This window comes from Perca fluviatilis, chromosome 17 (genome assembly GCF_010015445.1).
Source record: "Perca fluviatilis chromosome 17, GENO_Pfluv_1.0, whole genome shotgun sequence".
Classification (NCBI taxonomy): domain Eukaryota; kingdom Metazoa; phylum Chordata; class Actinopteri; order Perciformes; family Percidae; genus Perca; species Perca fluviatilis.
In genome coordinates, this window is record NC_053128.1 from 1,696,492 (window position 1) to 1,722,589 (window position 26,098).

The 26,098-nt window shown below is 40.5% G+C and overlaps 1 protein-coding gene across 1 annotated transcript in view; it reads right to left on the reverse strand.

Annotated features, from left to right (window-relative positions):
- Positions 1-19,462, reverse strand: part of nrg1 (neuregulin 1) — a 60,606-nt gene extending 41,144 nt beyond the window's left edge. The window contains 3 exon segments of the mRNA XM_039779782.1: positions 844-982; positions 18,000-18,976; positions 19,081-19,462. Of these exon segments, the coding sequence (XP_039635716.1) occupies positions 844-982; positions 18,000-18,687 (827 nt within the window). The 5' untranslated portion in view covers positions 18,688-18,976; positions 19,081-19,462.
- Positions 19,463-26,098: the final 6,636 nt, after the last annotated feature.

Consider the following 26,098-nt stretch of genomic DNA (forward strand, 5'->3'; position numbering starts at 1 on the left):
TTGCAGTTTTCTCACATGGGAGCACCGACAAAGGAAGAGGTCATCCATTTTCCCTATCTGAAAGATAATACTCCCCTGACCACAGAGAGTTAGTCAGCTTAAGAACCCCTGGAAAGAGGTGATGCATAGAGCATCTGTGACAGGACAAAACCACGTTTACCTGTTTCGATGGAGCATTTCAGTGGAGTTGGAGCTCGACTGAAACAGGAGTGTGCACATCTTCTCGTTGTTGCAACACATTCATACTCCCATCGCGTCAAAAAGTGACACTTGGTCAGGTGCCTTTGGCATTTGTTATTGGCCCAAAAAGTCTCCTTTGGCGTTAGAGTAATACGCGCTTGTTACACAAGAATGGGACAGTTAGGTTTAGGAAAAGATGGTGGGTGGGGTTACAAAATGTACGTTTCTGTGACACACGGGACAAGAACACGACACAAACCCTGGGCTGCTGTGGGAATTTCCTGTGTTGTTTGTCCCATCCACTTAGGAGGATTTGGGGTTTTTCATACTACTCTCTACCGTTGTCTACCGTACAGCACCGGGGTCGAGCTGCTGCTCTGCCCAATGCGTTCCATACAGACGCTAAAAGGGGTATTTTTGTGTCGCTATCTGAAGCTGAAAGCCACTGACCAAGCATCAGTATTTTACAAGTTGGGAGCGAGAACAGGTTGCGTTGTCCACACCGACTTGGACATGCTGCGTGATATTGATTACTTTTAACAGTTGAGAACCTTCAAATCCTGTTCAATGATGCTTGATGTGTTATTAGTTTCTCCTGTAGCTTTTCAGTCAGCCCAAAACCTGAATCAAAGTCAGTATTATAACCTGCTGTCCATGTCATACCTGCAAAGAAACTTTGTGCTGCCTGGCATGATTTCAAGGGTGAAGCACTCCCCTCCATTAACGCAGTAGTTCCTCTGGTTGTCGCTGCAGCGTGTCACGTGACTGGAGGTCTTGGCTGTAGTGGTGGTGCTGGTGGCAGCTGCAGAAGACAATCACAATTAGTGCAGCAAGAACACAACACAGACACATGGGTTACAATGAGTTTGTAAAGTAAAAGCAAATTCTTAGCTAAAAATCATATTGGCTACATGTTTACTAATTGTGGAGAAAACATCCCATTATTCAATCTTTCCTTAAAGAGCCCCTCTTCATTTATTATACTTTTTCAGCTTCATATGTTGTACTCTTGGGATCTACTAGAATAGGTTTACATGTGTTTCTCATACTGCCTATTGCTGCAGCTCCTCTGCCTGAAACACTCTGTCTGAGCTCTTGGCGAACCTTCCTGAAAAGACCAGTCTGCTCTGATTGGTCAGCTGGCCTACTCTGTTGTGATTGGTCAACCTAATTCAAACAAGCCATTGGGTGGGCTGTGCTTGCTCAGGTAGCACCTATGGGCAGCACATATGAAAAACTGGGCTGGCTTTCTCAATCAGTGACATCACTAATGGAGGAATTTCAAACAGGAATGTGGGCAAGGCGTTTCGGGCAGATGATAAATTGTGCTGTCTGTGGGAAAGAAAGCTCCATTTGGAGTGAAATGTGTTATTTTGTACTTTATACATCTATTACATAAACAATAAACTATATACCACACTAAAAGATGGGAAAAATATAAAAAAAAAGCATAATAGGGGCTCTTTAAGAAAAGGTGGATCTGCTGCAGTCAGATTGGATTCAGCTCAATGGATTTAAAGGGTAACTTTTTTCAACCTTGACCCTATTTTACTGTTTTTGTGTCTAAGGTAGCTCTCACACTTGCCTCATTTAGTTTGGTTGACACGGCAATCACACTCGGATGTGCACCAAAAGCGGACAAAACAAGCGTACCGAGACCTTGATGAGGCGGTCGCGGTACGCTTTATATCGAGCTCTGTAGTGGTTCGTTTAAGATGAAAACTAGAGCCGATCGAACTGCACCAACTTCGTACTCTGCAAGTCTGAGCTACACGGCTCCTGTTGTCAGGTGTGCTTTTCACACATCTATTTCATAGGATGGTACAAAAACAAAAATAGTAAATAGTACAATAATGTGCACACGCATTAATGAGCTGAAAAATGTATGTTAATAAAGACATAACAAACAAACAGTGAAACAAAGGCATACGTTTGGTTTAGGTGTGTGTGTGTGTGTGTGTGTGTGTGTGTGTGTGTGTGTGTGTGTGTGTGTGTGTGTGTGTGTGTGTGTGTGTGTGTGTGTGTGTGTGTGTATCTTTTCTACAAAGGGCACTATGCTGTAATGTCTTATCTTTGACTGACATTTAATTCTAACTTTTTAGGAGAATATTAAAGGATCAAACCAAACGATCAAACTTTATTCTTAATCGTCACATACGCATAGTACAATGTAGTGAAATTCTATTACTGCATTTAACCCATCCTAAGTATTAGGAGCAGTGGACAGCTATACATACAGCATCCGGGGAGCAACTTGGGGTTCAGTGTCTTGCTCAGGGACATTTTGACATGTGGCCAGAGGAGCCTGGGATTGATCCGCCAACCTTGTAGTTGAGGGGCAACCATTCTACCTCTGAGCACATTACGAGAAAACCACAGTTGGGAGTAGGCTAACTCTTTTCCAGCCCTGAGCGGTGGTCACAGGTATTCCTATTTTAGGCTGCATACACCCCTCCAACAGGCTCTGACTAGCCTGAGAGGTGAACCCAGCAGGAAAAAAGTCTGTAAAACACTTGCAACACCATGCTCCTCATTAGGCACATTTCTTTTAGCACACAGTAATGGCAGAAGGCGACTCAGATGAATGCATCAGCATTTTAATCTGCTCTGAACTTTCATTTGAGCTATGGTACAGTATCTGGACAGTAAGATAGTACAGTTTGTAGAGACTTTAGTGAGAAAACCTGAAATTCTAAACACTGACATTCAGACCAACAGACAATCCAGAATGTCCAGTTCACTTAACCTGCATATCTTTGGACATCAGTGTAATATGATGATTAGCCCACTGAGATCTGACACTTACAGTATTCATGACATGCAAATTAAATGGTGGGGTAAATTATTTTCTTTTCCTCGTTTTGAAACTATTTTCCTGATAAATCATTATCACTAAACTCACCGAGACTGATATTTTAGCCAGAGTCAGTATCAGTATCGTAACAACTCTATAGTTCAAGGGCAATATTGCACACATCAAGGACTTGTGTCCCTCGTTTCCTTCTTTATTGAAGTGTACTAACATTTATGAATGCAGATATGCCACATGATAAATTAACTCAAGGGGGTGAATGGATTCAGTACTGTAGACATGTATAAGGGCATTAGCTCAGCATTACACAGCACATTTCAGCACTGAAACAAGCAGCTACATCAGATAACTGAGAAAGAATCATTGACATGAGAAAAAAGATAATAAAAACATCATTCATGGTGTAAGATATTTGCAGCACATAGGAGTGTGAATCAGAACCTGCATTCCATTCCTGTTTGTATTGAAATTGAGCTCTTTGTGACAGCATTTCAATTGACACTGGAGCTTTAATAATATGTGTGAATAGTGTGGTATGCAAGCTCTAGAAAATTGATTGCATTTATTGTTAACTTCAAAACATCAAATAGCTTTCAAAAGCCATTGGTGTTAATAATTTCATTTGGAAACATTAATCAGGGGATGTATTAGAAACACGGACCAAACCATGACATCCACAAATCAGCAGCCAATATGGATAATAAATATATTTGGCCATAAACTGTAAAAAAAATTAATAATTCTCCACGCCTTAAAAGTGGAGCTAATGCGGAAGCTCCTTAAAGCTGTATTCTCTCTAACTTCCAGAAGGGGCAGACTCCTTAAAGCTGTATTCTTTCTAACTTCCAGCAGGGGGGGGGGACTCCTTAAAGCTGCATTCTCTCTAACATCCAGCAGGGGAGTCTCCTTAAAGCTGCATTGCTGCATTCTCTCTAACTTCCAGCAGGGGGAAACTCCTTAAAGCTGTATTCTCTCTAACTTCCAGCAGGGGGAAACTCCTTAAAGCTGTATTCTCTCTAACTTCCAACAGGGGGAAACTCCTTAAAGCTGTATTCTCTCTAACTTCCAGCAGGGGGAAACTCCTTAAAGCTGTATTCTCTCTAACTTCCAACAGGGGGAGACTCCACCGGCTCCAGAAAGAAGTCTGTTTCTGTTGAAGTCTATGAAAAAATTAGACTATTTCTCTCTTGATTTATTACCTCAGTAAACATTTTCATAATGAGTTTATGGTCTCAATCGCTAGTTTCAACTCTTCTTTAATACAGCATGATGTTCATTTTGAAAATAATGGTCCCATTTATTTTAAAATAGACAATAAAGTAAGGGGTGCTTTTGCGGCAATCACTATGGACATTAAAATAGACCTCAATTTATTTTTGAGTGTTTTCATCTTAAACTTTGACCCCCTCTGTGTGTTTTCACTTCATCAAAGTTTATTGGAACATTTGGTCATCTAAAAATGTCTTGTTAAGCCAAGCCAGCTAGCTATTGCTAGCATTAGCTGTTAAATTAAGGGAAAGTCTGCAGATTTTCTGTACTCCTGTGCATGCAGATGAATGTCTCCAGTACCCGGTAAATCTCCACTGGATGACTCGCTTCAGAAGGGTTGAAAATTGGCAACTTTCCCCCTTTAGCATTTAGCTTAGCGCAGCACCATTGCAACCATACACAATACTGGCTTGGCCACTTCATCCTCCCCAGCTACGCCCTCTAGCAAAAAAAAACAAAACATGGGCGACCAAACCTGAGCAGTCCACGGATGCTTTGTCCATTATTCTTTACAGTCTATGTATTTGGCACCAGTTTAGCACCAGTGTCTGCTCAGTGCAGTGTGGCTGCCACAGCTGAGGGGTTTCAGTTCTACTGCTCAAATCAGAGCAGCTGTTTTAGTCCTCATCATGCCTAGAGTGCAGAGAATGATGCAGATTTCTCTGCTTAGTTTTTGCTGGTGAATCTGAAACATGAAACCGGTGAGCAGTGACACAGTGCTGGAGCATAGCCAGCAGGCCACTTCATTTCTCTGCTGTTCAGGCTCTTTGGGCAGAGCTGGGACTGTATTTGCAGCGCAATCAGTCTACTGCAGAGGATGGTGTTTCTGTCAAGTGTTGTCAAGGACAAACCGTGATGCACTGCACCAGCAGAAATCTCCCTCTGCATGATTACCTGGAATCCCAGCAGTCACACAAAGATTTAGACAAAATAATCTGAATTAAACACTGTAATGTATGTATACATGTTGTGACCAACACAGCAAAATCCAACCTGAACAACAATAAATAAAACTGGTCAGTTGTAAATTTGTAAAAAGAAAAAGAAAGAAGAAACATCACCAGGACAATCTAACACAATTTGACATTTGACGGCCAAACAGTGGAATTACAACTTCCGTGCCCGTCACGTGATGCCATGGGGCCCAAAAAAGACTTTTCCCCATAGTCTTAAATGGCAAAAGAACAGTCTCTACATTTTTTTTAAGTCTCACAACCCCCGCAAATTGACCTGTTTCACTATCAGAATTTGATTTGTTCCATCTGATACCATTTTGAACAACCAGTCCTTCAAACCATACGGCGATATGGGTAGTTTGTTGCTACTCTCTCTAATACGGTTCACAGGATGTTTTCTGTCCTCATATCAAAACCAGAGAACATCTGTTTTTGTTTTGAACATAGTGGTCAGGATTTTAAACACGTCTTTAACGTTGTGAATAACAGTTTGGTTATATTTAGGCACCTAGTGTTTAGAAGTTGTGGTTTGGGTTCACTTCCGGTTACGCACGTGATGCAGAACCTGATTGTCATAAAGTACTCTTTCTTTCAAACAGGACTCAAACCCCACTCTCCTTTGTTTGTTTGACCCAACCTGAAATTTGGCACTCTTATACTAGGGGAGAGCCGGGACAGTTGAAACACTTTTTAATTAAACGTAATTTACAAAGCGATCGTATCGCACTGAAAGCTAAAATGTTGTCACTAGCAGCCTACACCTTTCATCTGTCAAATACAGTTGCATTTTCAGCATTGAACAAAACCGGTCAAGAATTATTACAGCAAAAGTGGGACGTGTGTTATGTTTCATTCGTCCCTCCTGGTGGGGACGATTGAAACAGCATGGGGGGACGAATGAAACATACAGTTTAAGCTATATAAACTTCCCACAACTTTTTTATTTATTTATTATTTATTTATTTTATTACATATCATGAATGGTACTCCCAAAAGGTGTTATTTTAGATAGATTGTTGCTGGGCTATACGTCTTCATGAATATCTGTTAACCACTAATTGCCGTCATGGTGAAGCGTGTATGAAGCGGTTTTTGAATTATCATGCACTGTGGATGATTCTACCATTTTTATAGCTAGAACAGTACGTTTTCCCATTCATATCATGTTTCTATTGTGGAAAATGTCGTTTCACTAGGTTTTTACGTGGGTTAGGTCACTGCACATCCAAATAAGTGCCCTTAACGACCCACAGCCCATCAGTCTCCATAGGATAACATGGGAAAACTCAACCCCCTACCTGGTGGGGCCCAAATATATTTTCATCTTTCTAAAACTGCTTTTCCATGTCTCCCCTCCATAAATTATTGTATAAACACAGATATTTGTGCATTTACTTAAAATACATGGAGTTACAGCCAGGTCGGGGACAGTTGAAACCGTCCTGACATAGACATATGCCATTATAACCTGTTTTGCTTTCCATGTAAACAAGCATGCAATATGAAAGTCTGGGATTGTGGAGAACACTAAATGGTCTACTGAATAAGCATGTAGTCGAACCTTTAAATGAAAAACACTTACTAATAATCGAAAAAATGTAACCGCTAATGAAGTTTACTTTTGACCATCAAAACTTGTTTATCGCCTGTAATTCTGTGATAAAAGGAAATAACAGGAAGATATTTGGCCGATAGAAGGAGGTTAACATACTCTATGTTTTGACCTAAGGAAGTCTGTCTATCATCATTGCACTCGGAGAAAACTGGAATGTTTCATTCGTCCCGCGTTTCAATCGTCCCGGCTCTTCCCTACATCACTTTACTTCCTGCTATGCTACCGTCATGACAGCTTCGACCAGTAGTGGGTGGCGTCACTAAAAATGTAAATATAGGTCTTTATTGCTGCTTGAACAAATGTCCAATAAGAGCATTTTTTAGGGGAGGACAGCAAGGGCAATTCTAGGATCAGATCTTTGGGGTGGCTCAGCCCCCTAATGAGAATGTGACACGGATACCCCCCGCCCCCCCCTTGCCAAATCAGTAATGTCATTAGCCGATAATCTCTGAGCTAGCTACTGAACAACAACGTCAGATAACGTTTTTTGACACTATGGTAGAACCAAACCTGACACTTCATAAGTCTCAGTAATAACGACCAATATGACACAATGTTCTAACATTCAGCAATTTTAGTTGGTTACATTTCAATGTGGGTTCTAATCTGGTCCATGAAATGACCAACTTCTTCACTGGATACTACCAACGTTAAACTTCTCAACCGTCTCCTGCTCTCCCTCTGACAGATCAGAGAGTGACTCAGCCAAAGGCGGGAGTCTAGCACCATAACCTCCTCTGATTGGCCAACACTATGTTTCTGTTAACCCTTTCCTTGACTGGGTTCCAGGTGCATAAACGACAGCGACACAGGATATTAAACCTGTTTCAAGCCCTTTGAACCTGTAACTGTTTGTCTTCTGTCACTAACAGACAAGTTCACAAACTCTAAATTGAAACTTTTTTTTTTTTATTATAATAATTTTAGGGGGCTGAGATGAAATTTAGGGGCTTGAGCCCCCCTAAAAAGGGTCTAAAATTGCCCATGGAGGACAGTCTCTTTGGAAAGTCTAGAAGAACCGCATGTTTAAATCATTTAAATCCCATTCAAGTTAGCAGGGCTCTAAACCGAGCAAGTATGATAGAAATGAACAGGCCTATGCCTTTTTTTTTATCTTCCATGGATTACACATAGGCTGTTGCCTTAGTAAAATTGTTAAAATGTTAGATTTTAATTTTTAAACGGGGTATGGTCGGGTTAAGTGTCTGCGTCTGCGCCTGCTCCACTGCCCCTCCACACTGCAGGAGTGGTTTTTAAACCGGAAATAATCCGTCAGTGCTGTGAATCGTAGTCGTTGCTATGATACTACAACAAAACAGTGTTCCATCGAATCAGCGGTCCATCTGGTTTACTCCCCCGCCAAGGCAGCAGCGAACACCGGGAGATGGCTAAACACATTGTCCATCTCCAGGGCTGTCAACGCCGTGTCTCGGCAAAAATGTGGAGGGACCGAGCAGCCCCCGCTGCGGCTGCTGGCCAATGTTAATGTCAGTTAACTAATGTTAGCTTGCTAATTCCACCCGAAACTGGTTACGGATATAATGAGCCAAACAAGTTGTCATCTGGTGAGAGCACTGTGCTTTCCTATGCTGTGACAAGACTGTGTGAATGAAACATTAACGCCTACCATATACTAGTCTCTGAACAGACTTTGAAAAGACTAAAGTCTGACACCATCTCACATCTAAAGACAATCATCTTACATCTAATGATAAAGACTGTCATAATATGTAAAGACTGCGGATCTTGCAGGGTCTTGCAGTAGCTAGCTACTGCTAGCATTAGCTGATAACTTAAGGGAAAGTTTGCAGATTTTGTTCTGCTGTATATGCAAATGAATGTCACCAGTACAGGGAGGTATGCGTTCATCCGCATACCTCGTCATCCGTAAATCTCCCGTTGGATGACGCGCTTCAGAAGGGTTGAAAATCGGCAACTCTTTCTCTTTGCACACTGAGAACAATGTTTTGTTTTTGGGTTTGGTTGCTTGTTTGTTTCTTTTTCTGGCAAAAATTTACTTTGGGCTACAAACCTCTCACCCCTCATTTCCGAGGAGAAAAGAAAGTGTTACAAGTAGGAGAATTTCATTTGCTTACTCTGGAGCTGCAGATCTCCTCTTCCACATAGTGCAATCGGATGCCATAGAGTACTGTGTTGATTCATTATAGGATAAATGACGAAAAATGCTGAATGCATAGATTATAAAAAACAAAACAAAAAAACTATTTCAGCAATCCAGTTGATCCTGTCCAGCAGCCGGGGCCATGTAGAGCACACACGCACACACACAAACAACACACACACACACACACACACACACACACACACACACAAACCAAAACTAAAAGTCAGTGAACTACAAATCACATTGACTGGGGAAACATCCTATTTCAAAAGCTAATGTAGCTAATACATGGCGAATTTGATTATTAAAGCCCAGTGATACTAATGCCCAATCATACTAACAACATTGTGAGCGTGTTGAACGTAGTTACGTTATAACATTACCTTACGCTAGGTAATTTACAATTAATTGAAATTTGAATCGTGATTGCAATTTTGGATCCTATGATCACAAAAACAGATTAATCAAGAAAAACAATTTATCTGTTAAAGGGGTGATAGAATGATTGTATAGGGTATTTCACACTGTTCCTTATGGTCTCCTAATGGGGAATGTAACTGAAAATGGCCTGGTTGATATTTTATGGGCCCTTATGCATCCCTGTGTTTTGGCCTATTTGTAACAAGAGCTTTTCTTCCAAATATGGTATGCTCATGAATATTTAGATGAGCTGCGCGCTGATTAGTTGAGCGAATCCCCCATACACACACATTAGAGACGCACGCTGATTGGTTGAGCGAATCCCCCATACACACACATTAGAGAAGCGATAGAATCTCATATTCCAAACACTGCAATGTTTAATTACCAAATTCACTTATGAGACTTTTTTATGCGAGAAATCAACTATATAAAGCTCAAATATGGGCCGTTTTACAAATATTGATGGCTAATTGCAAATTTGGTAAGACATGTCAGACTTTAGGAGCTCCACACAGTCTGACGAGAAAGCGGCAGCCTGCTGGGCTCCATACCCAGCGCAAAGTCACCCTTTGTGGATACTGCACTACCGGGGCTCCGCGGCCCGCTACCGGCATAACTATAATATATTTTAGGGGTGGTACGGTTCATGAAAAAACACCCGAACCGCTCGGTTCGCTAGTCTCGGTTCGGAGCATGTGTGTACCGCACGGTTCGTCAGTACACTGTTAAGTTGCACTAACCTCTTACTGCCGTAGTGCCCACTTTATACACCTATGTTAAAACACTTACTGGAAATGACGAGCGGGATGGGCGTGACAAACGCAACCCATGGCAGCTGATTGGACGATCGCGTCATATGGGTCTGGCTGGTCACTAATTTCAAATTAGACTGTCATGGCGGCTCGTTCAGAATACGATCTCATATTGTACTAAAATAGTTCACCGAAACGTGTTTCTGAAAACATTTTAAGCGAGAAATAGGCCATGCAGTTGCTGAATCTGTCTTCATTTCAGATCGACAAAGGTCAGTTTAAAAGATTTTCGTCAGATTTTGAGAGACACCGAGCCGACCGCTCCTCAAGTGGAGTGGAGAAATAGCGTCAAGTGGGGAGAGGCTGCCCAGAGCTGTAGGATGCGCCAGCGTCGTTTATAGTCTGGTGTGTGGGAACATTTTGGATTTCATGGTACCAATGATGAAATAAAACAATATATAGAACTGCCACTGTGTGCATGTTTTGTGCAACATGCATTCAATATGCTAATTTTAGCTATATATCATATGCTGAAGTATATTCTGGAGTGTTAAAGATTAAAAGAAAAAATAACAAGAACCGTACTGAACTGAAAACCGTGACCCTAAAACCGTGATACAAACCGAACCGTGGGTTTTGTGAACCGTACCACCCCTAATATATTTACAGTTTGAATTTTGTCACGCCACTTATATAACATCTACCCTAATGTCTTACAAAGCTAACGTTGTGTTCGTTTTCAATGTAAGGCATTTTTATGAATGTAACTTGTTTTGTTAGGAGGAGCAGCTAGCTAGCTAGCTATATGTCCCATTCAATACAATGGGAAAAGATCGCTGCTAGCTAGCTACACTTTTGGCATATCTATAGTAGCTATATTTACAGTTTGAATTTCGTCACAGCACTTATATCACAGCTATCCCAATGTCTTACAAAGCTAACAATTTCAATTTAATGAATTTTTGTGAACACTAGCTAGGGGTTTCGTTAGCTGTGACTGTCCCTTCAATCCTATGTGTACAGATTGCGGCTAGTTAGCTTAATTTTCGGCGTAATTCGAGTATATTTACAGTTTGAATTTCGTCACGCCACTTATACAACATCTACCTAAACGTCTTATAAAGCTAACAACAGTGTCCGATTTCAATTTAATGAATTGTTGGGAACACTAGCTAGGGGTTTCGTTAGGTGCGACTGTCCCTTCAATCCTAGCTATGTGTAGCTACAAATTACGGATAGTTAGCTTCATTTTCGGCGTAATTCGAGTATAATTACAGTTTGAATTTCGTCACACCACTTATACAACATCTACCTAAAGCACATGTGTCAAACTCAAGGCCCGCAGGCAAAATCCGGCCCCTTGTAGATTTAGATCCGGCCCATGTCAATTTGGGTTCACAATACATTTTGGCCCACCTAGTTGTGCGCCAAACCAAAAACACAGGAAAGTGGTTTTTTAAACTGCAATTACGTGACATTCAAAGCAGAATATGGCAGATTTGCCGACTCTGAGACTCAGAAATTCCCACAGAAGGAACTCCTTTGATGACTTTTGTAGGGCTTTGTGTCAACAAAAAATGCGACAAAAAGCGTACAAAAATGTCGGGAAACAGCAACAAATTTACAAAAAGGTGACAAATGTCTGAAAAAGCCATAAAAACAAAATAAATTAGGAAAAAAGCTTTCAAAATATAAAAAAAAGTGACATGCAGTAACAAAAGCACGTCAATAAACTCTATATGTCCGGCCCTTGGTGTGACTCTTTTTCCAGTGTGGCCCCTAGTGAAAATTAGTTTGACACCCCTGACCTAAAGGTTTTATAAAGCTAACAACGGTGTCCAATTTCAAGTTAATGAATATTTGTGAACCCCTTGACGCCTGAATTTATTCACAATTATATAAACAAAATATTATGTGTTTCTGGCTCCAAGCTGATGCTAAATTAAATTGAGATTGTTAATTTGTCTATAGCATTTGGAATAGATATAAATTTAGGTATGATGCAAATTAGCGACAACAGGCATTATGGTAAAATTCTTTACAAAATGGTAAAATTAATAAAACACATTGTAGATTTCATTCATGTCACAAAGTTGTTAGAACTTCTAAACTGTAATTGACAAATACATGGATCTTGACAACGGCAAGAAAGAAAACACTCTCCTACTCCCTAACATTGACAGTAGTTTCTTTAGGGTTAGGGTTAGGGGTAGGGGTAGGGTTAGGGTTAATTTCGCTTCCGTGAACCAGATGTATCTCCCACTCCGACCGGTCCTACGAGAAACCAGTGCGTGCAAAAGGTTCGGAGGTATGTATTGCATGTAAACAAACCGGCATTGCGGGGAATACACACGCTATCTCGCCTGCAGTCGGAATGGAAGGGGTTTGATGCAAATTAGCGACAGTCGGCGTTAAGGGGTTAAGAGTTTTGTTAGCTGCGACTGTCCCTTCAATCCTAGCTATGTGTAGCAACAAATCACGGATAGTTAGCTTCATTTTCGGCGTAATTCGAGCAGAGGTGGGTAGTAACGAGTTACATTTACTCCATTACATTTACTTGAGTACGTTCTTGAAAAAATTATACTTCCAGGAGTAGTTTTAAATCACTATACTTTTTACTTTTACTTGAGTAGATTTGTGAAAAAGAAACTGTCCTCTTACTCCGCTACATTAGGCTACAATGAGCTCATTACTTTTCTTTTTACCTCTTTGGTATTCTACGCGTCACTGGTTTTTATCCCCCCCACGTTCGCCTCATTTTAATGTTTTATTTTGACAGAGAGAGAGACTTCCGCTAAAGGCTCTACCACGTGACTGTGTTTCACCAATCAAACGTAGTTGTGCAGTCTCGTCACGTGACCGTACTCAATCTCATCGGCGGGACGGGTTAGCTTTACAATGTCAGAATCAACCATTGGCAATGCAGACACAGATGAGGAGGAACACCCCAGAAGCCAGATCAACATGTCCTGGATTTATTTCAGTTACCCGGCTTCACCTAACCTAACAACCGCGGTCCCGTAAGCTGTGTCACGACCACTGACATATAACGGTGGTTAACAACTTCAACAAGTTCAATCAACCCAGGGTTTCCCAATCTAGCGGCGCGTGTTCACATAAAAGAGGCGATGTTTGCACAACGTGACCAATAATAGCCACATATTTTACATAAGAAGAGCAAACTATAATTCCACATAAATATGAAGAACACAGACACGGTTTTACAGACAAAACGCAATACAGTCGCTGCTTCCTAAAACAGGAGGACAGCTGGCAAAAAAATAAAAAATAGGCGACACTGTAGATGCGTAGGCTAGCCTACATCACAACACTTATCAATATCACTTCCCCATCAGTCAGGCACAACATCTGACCATAATTACACTTGTGCTTTCCATAAACTGCCGTTGCTTTAGCCTATTATTTCAGTTGCAACCCTGGCAGTGGAAGCGATCGTGAGAGCAAATAAAAAATATAAAAAACATAATTCAAACCACTGTGTGCATTGGCGACACACGGCTCAAGAAGCCGACAAATAGCCAATATGTAATTCCATCCCATTGAAATCTATATATTTCATACATATACCCATCAGGGAATGTTAACAGGGTTGTCGGTCTCTTAATGTTTTTTGTATGAGCGCACCCCTCTCTCTCTCTCTCTCTCTCCTTGCACCGAGCTCCACCTGATCTTCTAAGAACTGTGACGCCGTTATCAATCGAGTATTGATTGGTCAGTAGGCGGTGCTTTTACACCGGTTGATCTCTGATCTCCAACATAACCTGCTCCCGACCAGATTAGGCGTCCAGCATGAGTTACCACGGCGATTGAACCCGGTAACAAGTGATCCACCTTCGTGATACAGAAAACCAAATCTTGCTTCGTAGTCCAGGCCTCTGGCCTCATAATGAAAGCATGTTTACCTTAGTAAAAGTGCCAAACAGCAGTTTTTTGTTCTAGTTCTGCCTGCAGAGCCTGTAGTATTTGAATTTACCTGGATTATTTTAATTTAAGCTATTTTGTAATTAATTCATTCATTTAAATTTATTTTATTGATTGGATGAACTAGGATATAATTTGCCTAAAGATGATTATTTTGTATTTTTTTCTGTCTGATTGAATGTTTGTGTTAAAAAAAATAAACCAGACGTTACTCAACAGTTACTCAGTGCTTGAGTAGTTTTTTCACCAGTACTTTTTTACTCTTACTCAAGTAATTATTTGGATGACTACTTTTTACTTTTACTTGAGTCATATTATTCTGAAGTAACAGTACTTTTACTTGAGTACAATTTTTGGCTACTCTACCCACCTCTGAATTTGAGTATATTTACAGTTAGAATTTCGTCATGCCACTTATATAACCTCTACCCCAAGGTCTTATAAAGCTAACAATGGTGTCCGATTTCAATTTTATACATTTTTGTGAATTTCAGAGGAATTCTAAGAGGAGGCTAGCTAGCTCTCATTGATAGAGCTACATCCAGCCGCAGGCTCTATCAATGAGACTCGCGGACAAGAGGTGTTTATTTCACCGATCGTTTGTTTAAATAACTCAACACATTATAATTACACACATTAAAAGATTAACTGGAATCTGTGGTAAGAGAATGCTGGCGTAACAAGCTCGCTGACCGCGCTCTCACTCACATACACCGGGCATTTAGCAGGAAGAGGGGAGCTCTGTCCAGGCAGTGGTATTTGTTAGTCCATTAACCCACAAAACGGTGACTTGCGGGTATGGAGTGCCGTGGGCTACCAGCCCTGACGGAGCTCAATCTACCTCACAGCAGGCCGGGGTCTGTGAAGGAAGGCAGGCTAGGCAGCGAGGCAGCAACACAGGCAGCACCGGCCGCAGAACTCCGACACACAGTCGGACAAAAATTGCAATTAGCCATCCATTTTCGTAAAATGGCCCATATTTGACCTCTACATAGTTGATTTCTCGCATAAAAAAGTTTCAGATGTGAATTTTGTAATGGAATAGCAGAGATCTGCGCGACCTAGATTCAGAAGACTACCTGATCTCAGGTCAGTTGTGTAGCCTATGTAAATGTTGGAGCGTGACCGTTCTCTTAATACACCCATGGGCGTGACAAAGGTACAGGTTTTGAGATGCTTACGTAAGCATCTAGCTTTGTTGAGATTCGCCCGTTTTCAGCGGCAGTTTCAAAATATGAGATTTTCATAGTAAAGGGGTGTCAATGGGATTTTGAGCTTCTTTGTATGTCCTATTTACCCACCGAACTGTCGTTATTCAACTATGACAGGGTAAAATCGGTTTTGCATTCTATCACCCCTTTAAATGTTGATTTGTTTAACTGTTTCACAGTTTTTAACTTCAATAAATGCAAAGTCTTTCCAAAAGTCAATGACTAATCACGTTAAATAATCATGACATCAATATTGACCAAAATAATCGCAATTATGATTTTTTCCATAATCGAGCAGCCCTACCGTACACATTAGCTTTGTATATCATATCAATATCAATAAATCAAGTCTCTAGGCTGGATGTCTGCTTCATGATCAACATTAAGTGGTCTTCAGATGTGGAGATACTTTCTACAGGCTGTTCTCCTAATCAATGATGTCCTACTGAGGATTACTGGGTAAGCCCTGGGTTAACTGGGAACTCCATTCCAAACACAGACCATTACTTACAACGCTGGGAATTCGTATGAGAACAGGAAATCTAGTTATGCACTCACGACAGATTTTAGCAGGGCAAAGAAAAAATACAGGCGAAATATGGAGTCTAACTTCCGGGGCTCCAACATCAGAAACATGTGGGCTGGACTAAGAACCATCACAAGAGAAAAACAGCAGTGATGTTGAACTCCTTTAATGCAGGCTTTGAGATCAACTCCCCGGCTGAGAAGGCACAAAAGGCCCAGGACCCCTGCCCACTTCTAATATCTAGGGCAGATATGTGCAAATGTTTCCACACAAGGCACCTGGACCTGATGGTGTCCTTGGCCAAGCTCTCAAGGTGTGTGCAGACCAACTGGCAGAAGTCTTCAAAGACATTTTCAACCTGTCACTGTTTCAGTCCATGTTTCAAGAAGACCACCATTGTCCCTATCCCCAAAAAGACTAAAGACCTCTGCCTGAATGATTACCGAACAGTAGCACTCACCTCCACCATCATGAAGTGCTTTGAGTGGTTAGTCAAATCACATAGTCTTTATCACCACCTCCCTCCCTGACTCACTGGACCCACTACAATTCGCCAAACAGATCATCAGATGACACCGTCTCCCTCCCCCTCCACACTGCTGTAAGAAGATTAGGATAAGAATACAAAGATGTTCTTGCATGACGCCCGTGGATCCCTCACTGGCTTCCCGCCAGCAAACACAACCCTTTTTATTTGTTAGAACACATGAGCAGTTACTGCTGCAAATAATTCAACACTGAGTCTGCAGTGGCCTCTGCACCACCGGTGTACCTAAATGTTTCAGTACGTTTGTTAACAGTAGCTGGTTATCAAGCATTTTCCCACAGTGAAGTTATAGCAGTTAGTTACAGCATTGATTCCCAACCACCCCAGGGTGTACTTCTGCTGTTGCCAGGGGTTAGGTGGAAAGATTGCGGAGCAATTATGATTTGATTAAAACCTGTAACAACTAAACACTAGATGTTGCATATGTTATGTAAGAGTGCTTGAAAACTAGTTAGCAAGTTTAAAGGTAGTCAGCTAAAAATGAAAAAAAATACTGTAGCTACAAGTAATGGTCTAACAGTTGAAATAGTTAGCTAAAGTAGGCCTATTGCATAAGTGGCTGAAATGGTTAGCTAGACCTACTAACTAAACAGTTAAAAGTTTAAAAGTTAAAAATGATTTGAAACATAGAATGGGATTCCTCTGACCGGACTGTGGGGGGAACCTCAGACCAAAAAGGTTGGGAACCACTGAGTTTCACACATCATCTATCTGTGCAGCTGATAAAGAGAGCAGTATGTGCCTTCACTGATGCATTGGTTGGAAACTGACCACTCACCACCATCATCACCTTAGATTAGCTCACTGTAATAAAACACACAGTGATGTGACTACGACAGACTCGTCATAGTGGCGAGCCGCTGGCAGACAGACAGTATAAGTGGGATGTTTTTCCCTGCGGCTGAGGGATGGGGGGGAGGGCATCAATTAGCCTCCAGCAGGCTCTGACCTTGAAATGGAGCACAGGCAGAAGACAGGAAGTCTCCCTGTACCACATCCCGGAGTTCCAGTTTGTGTCCCACATCATTTATTGATTTTCACTTTTTCATATGACTGAAAATGTGCATCGACACATTTTAAGGATATTCCATATTGTATGCTGCCTACCAGCTAAGACATTCAAAATATCACCATAACATCCATTTATTGTAGTGTGCCTATGTCAATGTGGTTAAATTAAATGGGTCATTAATAAATTAGGAGGAAGGAATGAATGTTTGAAATGATACATTCACTCACTGTAGGGGTAAAGTAGGTTTGAATAGAGCTGCTGTTTCCTGCACACATATCTGTGTAGCAATACTCCAGAGGCTTAGTCATGGGCCTCTATGCTACACTCTGCAAGTCACAACGTGTCTGCTTTCAGGTGAGGTCCTGACACTTCCTGACACAAAGGATAGAATGCACCATTTACTAACTCATTGATTAAATAGAAAGAAAGAAAAACATTTGAATCCTTTTTTATGAAAACATTGAGCTTGTCTGTATAATGATGAAAATCACAGTCCAAGGTAAAGCAGGACTCCAGCCTATAATTACATCCTATATCATGATGTTAGAGACCAGTTTTGAAACAAAGGGACATAAATAAATAAAAACCCAATCCCAGAGGTGTCACTGAACTGAGTGTTGGGTACTTACAGATTGTTGGGATGATGATGTCGTTTAATTCCTGTGTTGTCTGAGGGTGGGGAGTCTGCTTTGGGACGGTGGGAAGTTCAGCGTTGTATTTCAGTGTAACGGAGGGATCAGGCTGAGTCACTCGTGGAGACTGAGGCATGTACGACCCTCGTGTCGATTTCTCTTCTACGAAAACGTCAGGACGTCCTGGGGTAACGGCGGTGGTCAAGGAGACAATCGACGGGGATGAATGAGGAATCGACACAGTCAGTCCCAGCGTCGGGGAAACTGATATGATAATTGGGTTCTGTTCGATGCGTTTAGGATCTAGGTGTGTGGGTGGTTCGTACTCAAAGATCTTATCCACAAAGACCCATTTGAGGCCAGCTGTGCAGAGGGCTAAACTAAGCAGACAGGCCAGGATGGGAAGAATGCAGATTTTCTCAGAGTGCAGGCAATGGTTAATCTGTTCCATCTCTATGCACACACAGCAGGTCCCTGGCAAGGCCACAATTCCCAAAGCCCCCAAATGCTCCCCATCACCACCACCACCTCCCTCTGCACCCTCCTCCCCACTCTCGCCAGCTGCCACTGTCTCCTCTGGTTTCTCCTCAGGGACTTGTCCGGTATCAACAGTAGAGCTGGTGGGGGAGGCCGATCCAGGGGGGGGAGCTGGTCCTGCAGAGATGTCGTCCATTCCCTCAGTCATCCTTTCCAACTGCTGGATGAAGGCTCTCTGAACACCTCAACTATTAACTCAGAGCATCGCACAGTGGCTGTCTGCCACCAGTCTCCTCGAGTATGGTTTCCATTATGATGCTGCAGAGTCAGAGCTGGGATTTCAGAGGAAAGTACAAATGCTCTTCAGAGTGAGTCGCACCTTGTTAACAGCCTGGGACTTCTGTAGACAACCTTCTGCGCACGAGGGAAAGGAGTTCCTTACTCATGCTTTCTCACAGAAAAAGGCAATCAGTCTATACATAGAATCGTCAAACTGGCTGCAAGCAAAAAAAAAAAAAAAAAGATTGCCAGAGAATTGGATTCCTTAAATGTTCTGCAGGGTTTACTAGAGAGCAGTGGTGGAAGAGTAGTACTCACTCACCTGAGCGCTTGGGCAGAAGAGGCGGTGTCGACGTGCTGGGCCAGCTGCAGTAGCTGTAGTGCAGACAGAGGACAGGACGGCCAGGCACTGCAGTGGCAGGAGGGACATGCTGTCTTGTCTGTGGAGCTCCAAGTAGCTGAAAGGCTGAATCATCAGGGAGCGGCAGGTGCCCTTCCTCTCAGCACAGCCACAGAAACAGATGAGTAAGGGGAAAGAGAGAGAAAGAGAATCAAAGAGAGAGGGAGGGGGAGGGGGGCTGCAGTGGCTCAGAAGGGCAGAGAAGACGGGATACTCCCCTTTTTCTTCTCTCACCCCTCCTCTCTCAATCTTTCCTCTCGAAGTGGTGAGCGGGGCAGCCTGTGGCCTCCTCCCTCTCTGCCTCTCTTCCTGTCTGGTTGTGTCCGTGCACGGCTCCCAATCCCAGCACAAAGCATCCAGCTAAGCAAGTTCCTACTTGATCCAATTAGAGCCCATGTCAGCGAATCACATGCAGGCAAACTGTTGTAACCGCCCCCTCCAGCACCACTCCCCATTGATTATGCTGATACTAAAGGGTGTATTTTTTGTCAAGGAGAAGGAACCGGGGAAGCAGACATATGATCCACCCCAGGAGGACGCAGCCATTGTGTTCTACTCTTCTCAAGTATCTGCGTTTATTAGTGTAATAACATAGTAGCACGGCTGATAATGATAATGAATAAGGCACTTGCAATGACAGCGTATACACAAGCACATCTATGTAATCTAGGGCTGCAACAAACAATTATTTTCCATTCATTCATCGATTCATTTTTTTATTATTTTCTGGATTAAAGGATTCGTTTTTTGGTCTATAAAATGTCAGAAAATGGTGAAAAATGTCATTCAGGTTTTCCCAAAGCCCAAGATGACATCCTTAAAGATATTCAGTTTACTGTCACAGAGGAGAGCAGAAACTACAAAATATTCACATTTAAGTTGCAGGAATCAGAGAAGTTTTACTTTTTTTTCATAAGGGAATGACTCAAACTTGTTAATCGATTATGACAATTTAATCGATTTATCTTTGCAGCTCTGTTCCAGTGTGTCAACTCTGTGACTTCACATACATTATTTTTTTTTGTTATTCTTTTTGTGACTGATCTCATCTCTTATATACATATAAGCATTAAAACATTCATGATAGATCAATAATCATGAGCCTTTTCCACAGTTCCAAGACAGTTTGACATGCGACAGTAGGAAAAGCAAAGGTATAAATATTAAATTAAATGATGGCTGAATTAAATGTATCTGCTTCAGTTTCAGGATCCTGGCTCTTGTTCATGCTGGTTCACTGTCACACTGCATGGCTTACTGGGACACTTAGCTGTGCTTGACCTCCTGTGCAGAGCCAAAATGTCTGCTATAGCCCTTTTCATAGCAGACATTTTAAACATGGTTGCTACTTAATACTTGTGCAAAGTAGAGAAAGAAATAAGTGTTAAATGTGGATATAACATAATATAATAGTGGATTAACAGTGCTGGAATACCAAGAAATGACTAAAATGAATTAACAAAACAGATCTGCCCCTGTCATTTCTGCTGCCCTGAAATATAAACAGAAAATATCATACTTCCAACATTTATTGTGGTTTCCAATTTGTCAGATACAATACAACTGTGGATATTGATCACAAAACTGACACTTCCTTTGCTAGCATGAAAGTGTGACAGAAAGCCCCCAGACCGCCAATAAAACTATGAACTCCCCAACCCCCCACCATGCGGGCTAATAGGCTAGCAGGACAATCCAAAGTCTCCTTGAGGAGTCGGGGCTTAAACAAGATGAAGACAGTCACAAAGGTCAGGTCAGCGCCACACTGAACATTGACATTGCTGTGACCCTTTCAAACCCTCAGACAGAATTAATACCAGTAATGGCATCTGTGGGAGAGCACTTCCTGTCAGGCCCCTGAATTAGAGACCTGCATATTGATTACCTAGTCAGCATTTTAACCCTTTATGGTGGCCACAGAGTAACACAAGAAATAGTTAACTAAATAAACAAAATACAAACAAAATAAATAAACAGAAAAGGTGCTAAAATAAATGAATAGATCAACTTGCAATAAATATTTTAAAAAGTATTAATTTGTTTATTTTCACATCTATTTCGACATTTATTTATGGTCTCCCCTGGCTCTCATTGACTGATCAGTCTGGGTCGAGAAAGGTGAACAAAAGTATATTTCTCAAAACATCAGAGTATTTCTCTTCAGCTATGTAAGCCAAGAATCTCACAATTCTGTATGCCACCGTTGTTGTTTATCACTGCAACCAACCCAGACTGCTCAGCCAATGAGAGGTAGGAGAGACCAGGATGAGGTTGTGTGACACCATCCGTTATTATCAGACAGGAGATGTGAAAATAACAAACATTTGTAAAAAAAAACAATGTAAAAATACAAAATATTTGAAAATAAATATGAAAATAAATATGTAATTGAGTACTTGTGAAAATATATGAATCAATACAGAAAAATACAATATTCCTTATGTAATCGCCCATTTGATTTTTGTGTGAAAAATTTCTACATTTATAGAAATTATACATGTAGATTTAACCAACATTTAATCCAACTGCTCTTAATGGTTTATCACTGAACCGTTTGGTAAACCTATAGATTTTAAATTGGTTTGTCAGTTAAATAATGTGTATATATGAACCTCTAAATTACATGTAACCACACATAGTGAATATTCGTTTTTGCTAATTGATTCCACATATGGTAATCACAATTGGCCACCCTATTACAATAAAGGTGTGTGTGTGTGTGTGTGTGTGTGTGTGTGTGTGTGTGTGTGTGTGTGTGTGTGTGTGTGTGTGTGTGTGTGTGTGTTTGTGTGTTTGTGTGTGTGTGTGTGTGGTGTGGGTGGGGGGGAGGGGTTTCCTTCAACATGGAGCAGGATAGACAGCAAGGAATAGGACGAGCTTGTGGACTATGGAGCCGTCAGAGTGGTGGGCATGGGCAGGAAACAGAGAGGCCAGAGGGGTGGGCATGGGCCCCAACAGAGAGGTCAGAGAGGTGGGCATGGGCACCAACAGAGACTTCAGAGGTTCAGACAGACTTAAAATGTCAATACTATCTTATAAAACATCACATGGAACATGCTGCTCTGCCAAACATCAAGCCCACTTCAAACTGCCATGTTTTAATTGAATTCATGGCAGGTACACATTATACCGTGAGTCATCACACTGTCCAGCCTTTTGTATAAAATGAACATTTCAAAGACATCGTGAGACAAAGGGGAATTCAAATCAGTTGATTTTTTCAAATATTTTAGGAGCCATTTATCATAATATTTTCTGGCTCTTGTCTGTTTATGCTTTCAGATAGAAGAGGTGTAGAAGATGGTCTCTCTGATTTTTTCGAAATGCTATACTATAACTATTTTATCACTTTTTTCAACATACTACTATGACTTATTAATTTTTTCAACATATTTTACTATCACTTTTTTAACATACTATACTATGACTTTTTTATAAATAATTTCAACTATGACTTTTTTGTCACTTTTTTCAACGTGCTATACTATGACTTTCTTCGACATACTATACTATGACTATTTTATCGCTTTTTTCAACATACTGACGTTTTTCGACATACTATACTATGACTTTTTCATCACTTTTTTCGACATACTATTCTATGACTTTTTAATGACTTTTTTCGACATACAAATCTATGACTTTTTATTAATTTCTTCGACATACTACACTGACTTTTTATCACTTTTTTCGACATGCTACACTATAACTTTTCATCACTTTTTTCGAAATACTATTCTATTACTTTTTCGACATACTATACTATGACTATTTCATCACTTTTTTCAACATACATGTGTATGTTACTTTTGTTAACATACTACACATGACATTTTTATTACTTTGTTCGACATACTATACTATGACTTTTTGTCACTTTTTTCAACATACTATTGTTTTATTTATTTTATTTTATTTATTTTACCTCGAACAATCAACAATGTTGCAAATCATAAAAAACAAAATAAAACACAAACAATCAGAATCTAACAACAAAAAACAAAAAAAGAAAAGGATTAGTACGAGATTAGTATGAGAGAGGGAGCAGGCAGAAGCAAATAGCTTATTTGGTCCTGCCCCTTATTTCCCAAAATCATATTATACAAAGTAAAATAGATATGCAAATACAGCATACAATCTTTCGGTCTTAAAAATAACTTACAACAATACAATAATATACAACAATACCTTTAAATTACAAATTACAATCCTATGCTTCAGTTTATTCTTTTCTGTATTGATCAAGTAATGATGTCTTTAATCTATTTTTTAACTGAATGATATTATGGCTCTGTTTGATATCATTGTTCAGTCCATTTCATAAGGTCAACCCACAAACTGAAACACACATGCTTTTAGCAGTAGTTCGCACAAGAGGTTGCTTAAACTTAAAATAACCTCTTAGGTGATATCCCCCATTTCTTTCATTAAACATTGCACATATGTTACATGGTAAATTATTATTATGTAACAATGTCCATCCATAAATTTCAGCAAATGTGAATTAAAGAACAGATGATTAGTGTGTTCATAATACCCGATGTGATTTATTATCCTAATTGCTCTTTTTTGCAATACAAAAATTTTTTTCAAGTTGCTTTTGTAAGTATTTCCCCACACCCACACAGTATAACATATAAGGTACAATAAGTGTGCGGTACAGAGTATGTAATGTATTTTTGTCCAAGATGTATCTTGTTTTGCTCAATATACCAATACTCCTGGCCATCTTTGTGCACAAATATTGAATGTGTGGCTTCCAGCAGAGTTTATGGTCAAGAACAACACCCAGAAATTTATTTTCATAGACTCTTTCAATTGTTTCATTATCAGTTACTATTTTAACATCTGTATTTATATTACGATTTCCGAATATCATGAATTTAGTTTTGTTCGTTTAAAGATAACTTATTTGAATCAAAACAGAGTTTTAATTTATTCATTTCATTAGTGACCATTTCCAGCGTCTGCTGCAAGTTATCCCCACAACCAAAAATATTTGTGTTGTCTGCAAAAATAGTAAATTTTAGTACATGTGATGATTTACAAATATCATTTAAGTAAAGGATAAACTATTTGAGGCCTAAAACTGAGCCCTGTGGAACGCCACAGGAAATATTACAGTTTTTCACGATCGCTATGACACTTTTTTCAATACTTTTAACAACTTTCCTAAACTCTTAACACAGTAAGCACAACATCCGTCTGTGTAGGCTATACAATTAACACATTTCTTGTTGCTTTGACACAAAATGCATACAGTTAACACAAATTTAAAATGCTTAAATTTCTTTTACACACAAGCTCCACCAAAACCAAAACAATGGATCTTTACTGCCAAATTTCCAAATGCTTTCACACTGTATGTCAGAACAGATAACATCATGTTCTAAACCTAACTTATAGGCTAAAGTCAAAGTGAACAGCTGTTCAAATTGTAAATTGAAACACAAATATATCCCCTGCATTTTATACATGCATTTATTGGAAACAGCTGATTGAAGTTATGCAAATACGTAGATCAATCCCAACTGATTCCCTTCTAGGAAACACACTCAGGTGTTGAGGTTCTTTCAATCGCATGATCATATGGTAGTACAGTAAAAGAGGACCTATTTGAACAATATACTGTAGATGAACACAGAAAATAAGAAAAATGCCTTCACGAGGGAGAGGAAGAGGAGTACCGGGACAATTCTGTCTCTATCTCCTTTTTTTCATAAACCGTACATTCTATAAAGCTACTCTGACATGGGTCATTTTTGTATTGAATCTCTGCAGCAAAAGAAACAAAATGGTGGCCGGGTTGGACACTGCATGAAAAGTGGGATTTTCGTCAGTATGCGGCACTGTAGATTGTCGTGGAACTTCAGGTTTACGGCTGTACACGGCAATTTACAGGCAACACCGAAAACTGCCGAAAATTGTCGGAAATTGACGTGGGCCTTGCTTGGCAGTTGTTCCCCCATGACCCCCCCTCCCTCTAATTCTAGGGGAGGCTTTCACATGTAAATGAAAATGCTGTGAGCTATTCAAATGCAAATCAGGGTAGCAGGGGGAGTTTTACCCCAGGTGACATTTTTCTAAAAGGTATTAACTTAATTTTAAGAAAATCTCTTAAAATAGATCAGACTCAGTATAGCCTAATTGTAGACTCTTCAATTTTAGCTTGAATTGATTTATTTAATGGAAGTATGCTAGATTAATTACTTTGTATGTCATTAGCAATGACCAATGTTATGCAAAAAAGATACACAAAATAATTTATTTCAACAATTAGTTTTAATCAGGCTTTGCCACAAAGGTAAAATGTGCATTCCATGAATCATTCACAGTCTCCTAGAGCTCAACCACTGTCCATAGTGACATGACTACAGTCTTTGGTCTTGCTCATCCAACATTGTCTGGAGGAATGGAGACAGAGGCTCCACTGTACAGTTTTCTAAGAGAAGTCTTTCTGCTGACACCAAAACACTGGGCTTCACATAAAGCATATCAGGTTTGTCATTGCATGACAAGGTCCCAACAATTTGTCTTCTTAAAATACTGGCAAATTCAGAACCATATTCACATGTCCATGGCATATGAAGCGGTTGGCTCTGCTGAAATGGCCTCATAATCCAGACTTCAATTGTGCTTTTATTAACATTTCCCAGTATTCCATTAAAACTCACTGTAATTCACCTCCACACCAGTGTGTGCGCTGTTCGCGCCCTGCTGGTTAATCTGCTCCACGGTCTCTCTCTATCATACTGCCCCGCCCCTTACCCCCGCCCTCACTGCTTCCATTTGAAAAAAAGCGGCGGGACATGGGAGATGAGTCTGAGAGTTGGAGCAAAAACTTCCGAAATATGGGAATATTTCAGGCCAACTGGTAAAAGAGTTGTCGGTACACTCTCCAAAGATGCGCTCACAGAAAAGAATAAGACAACGTAAGTAT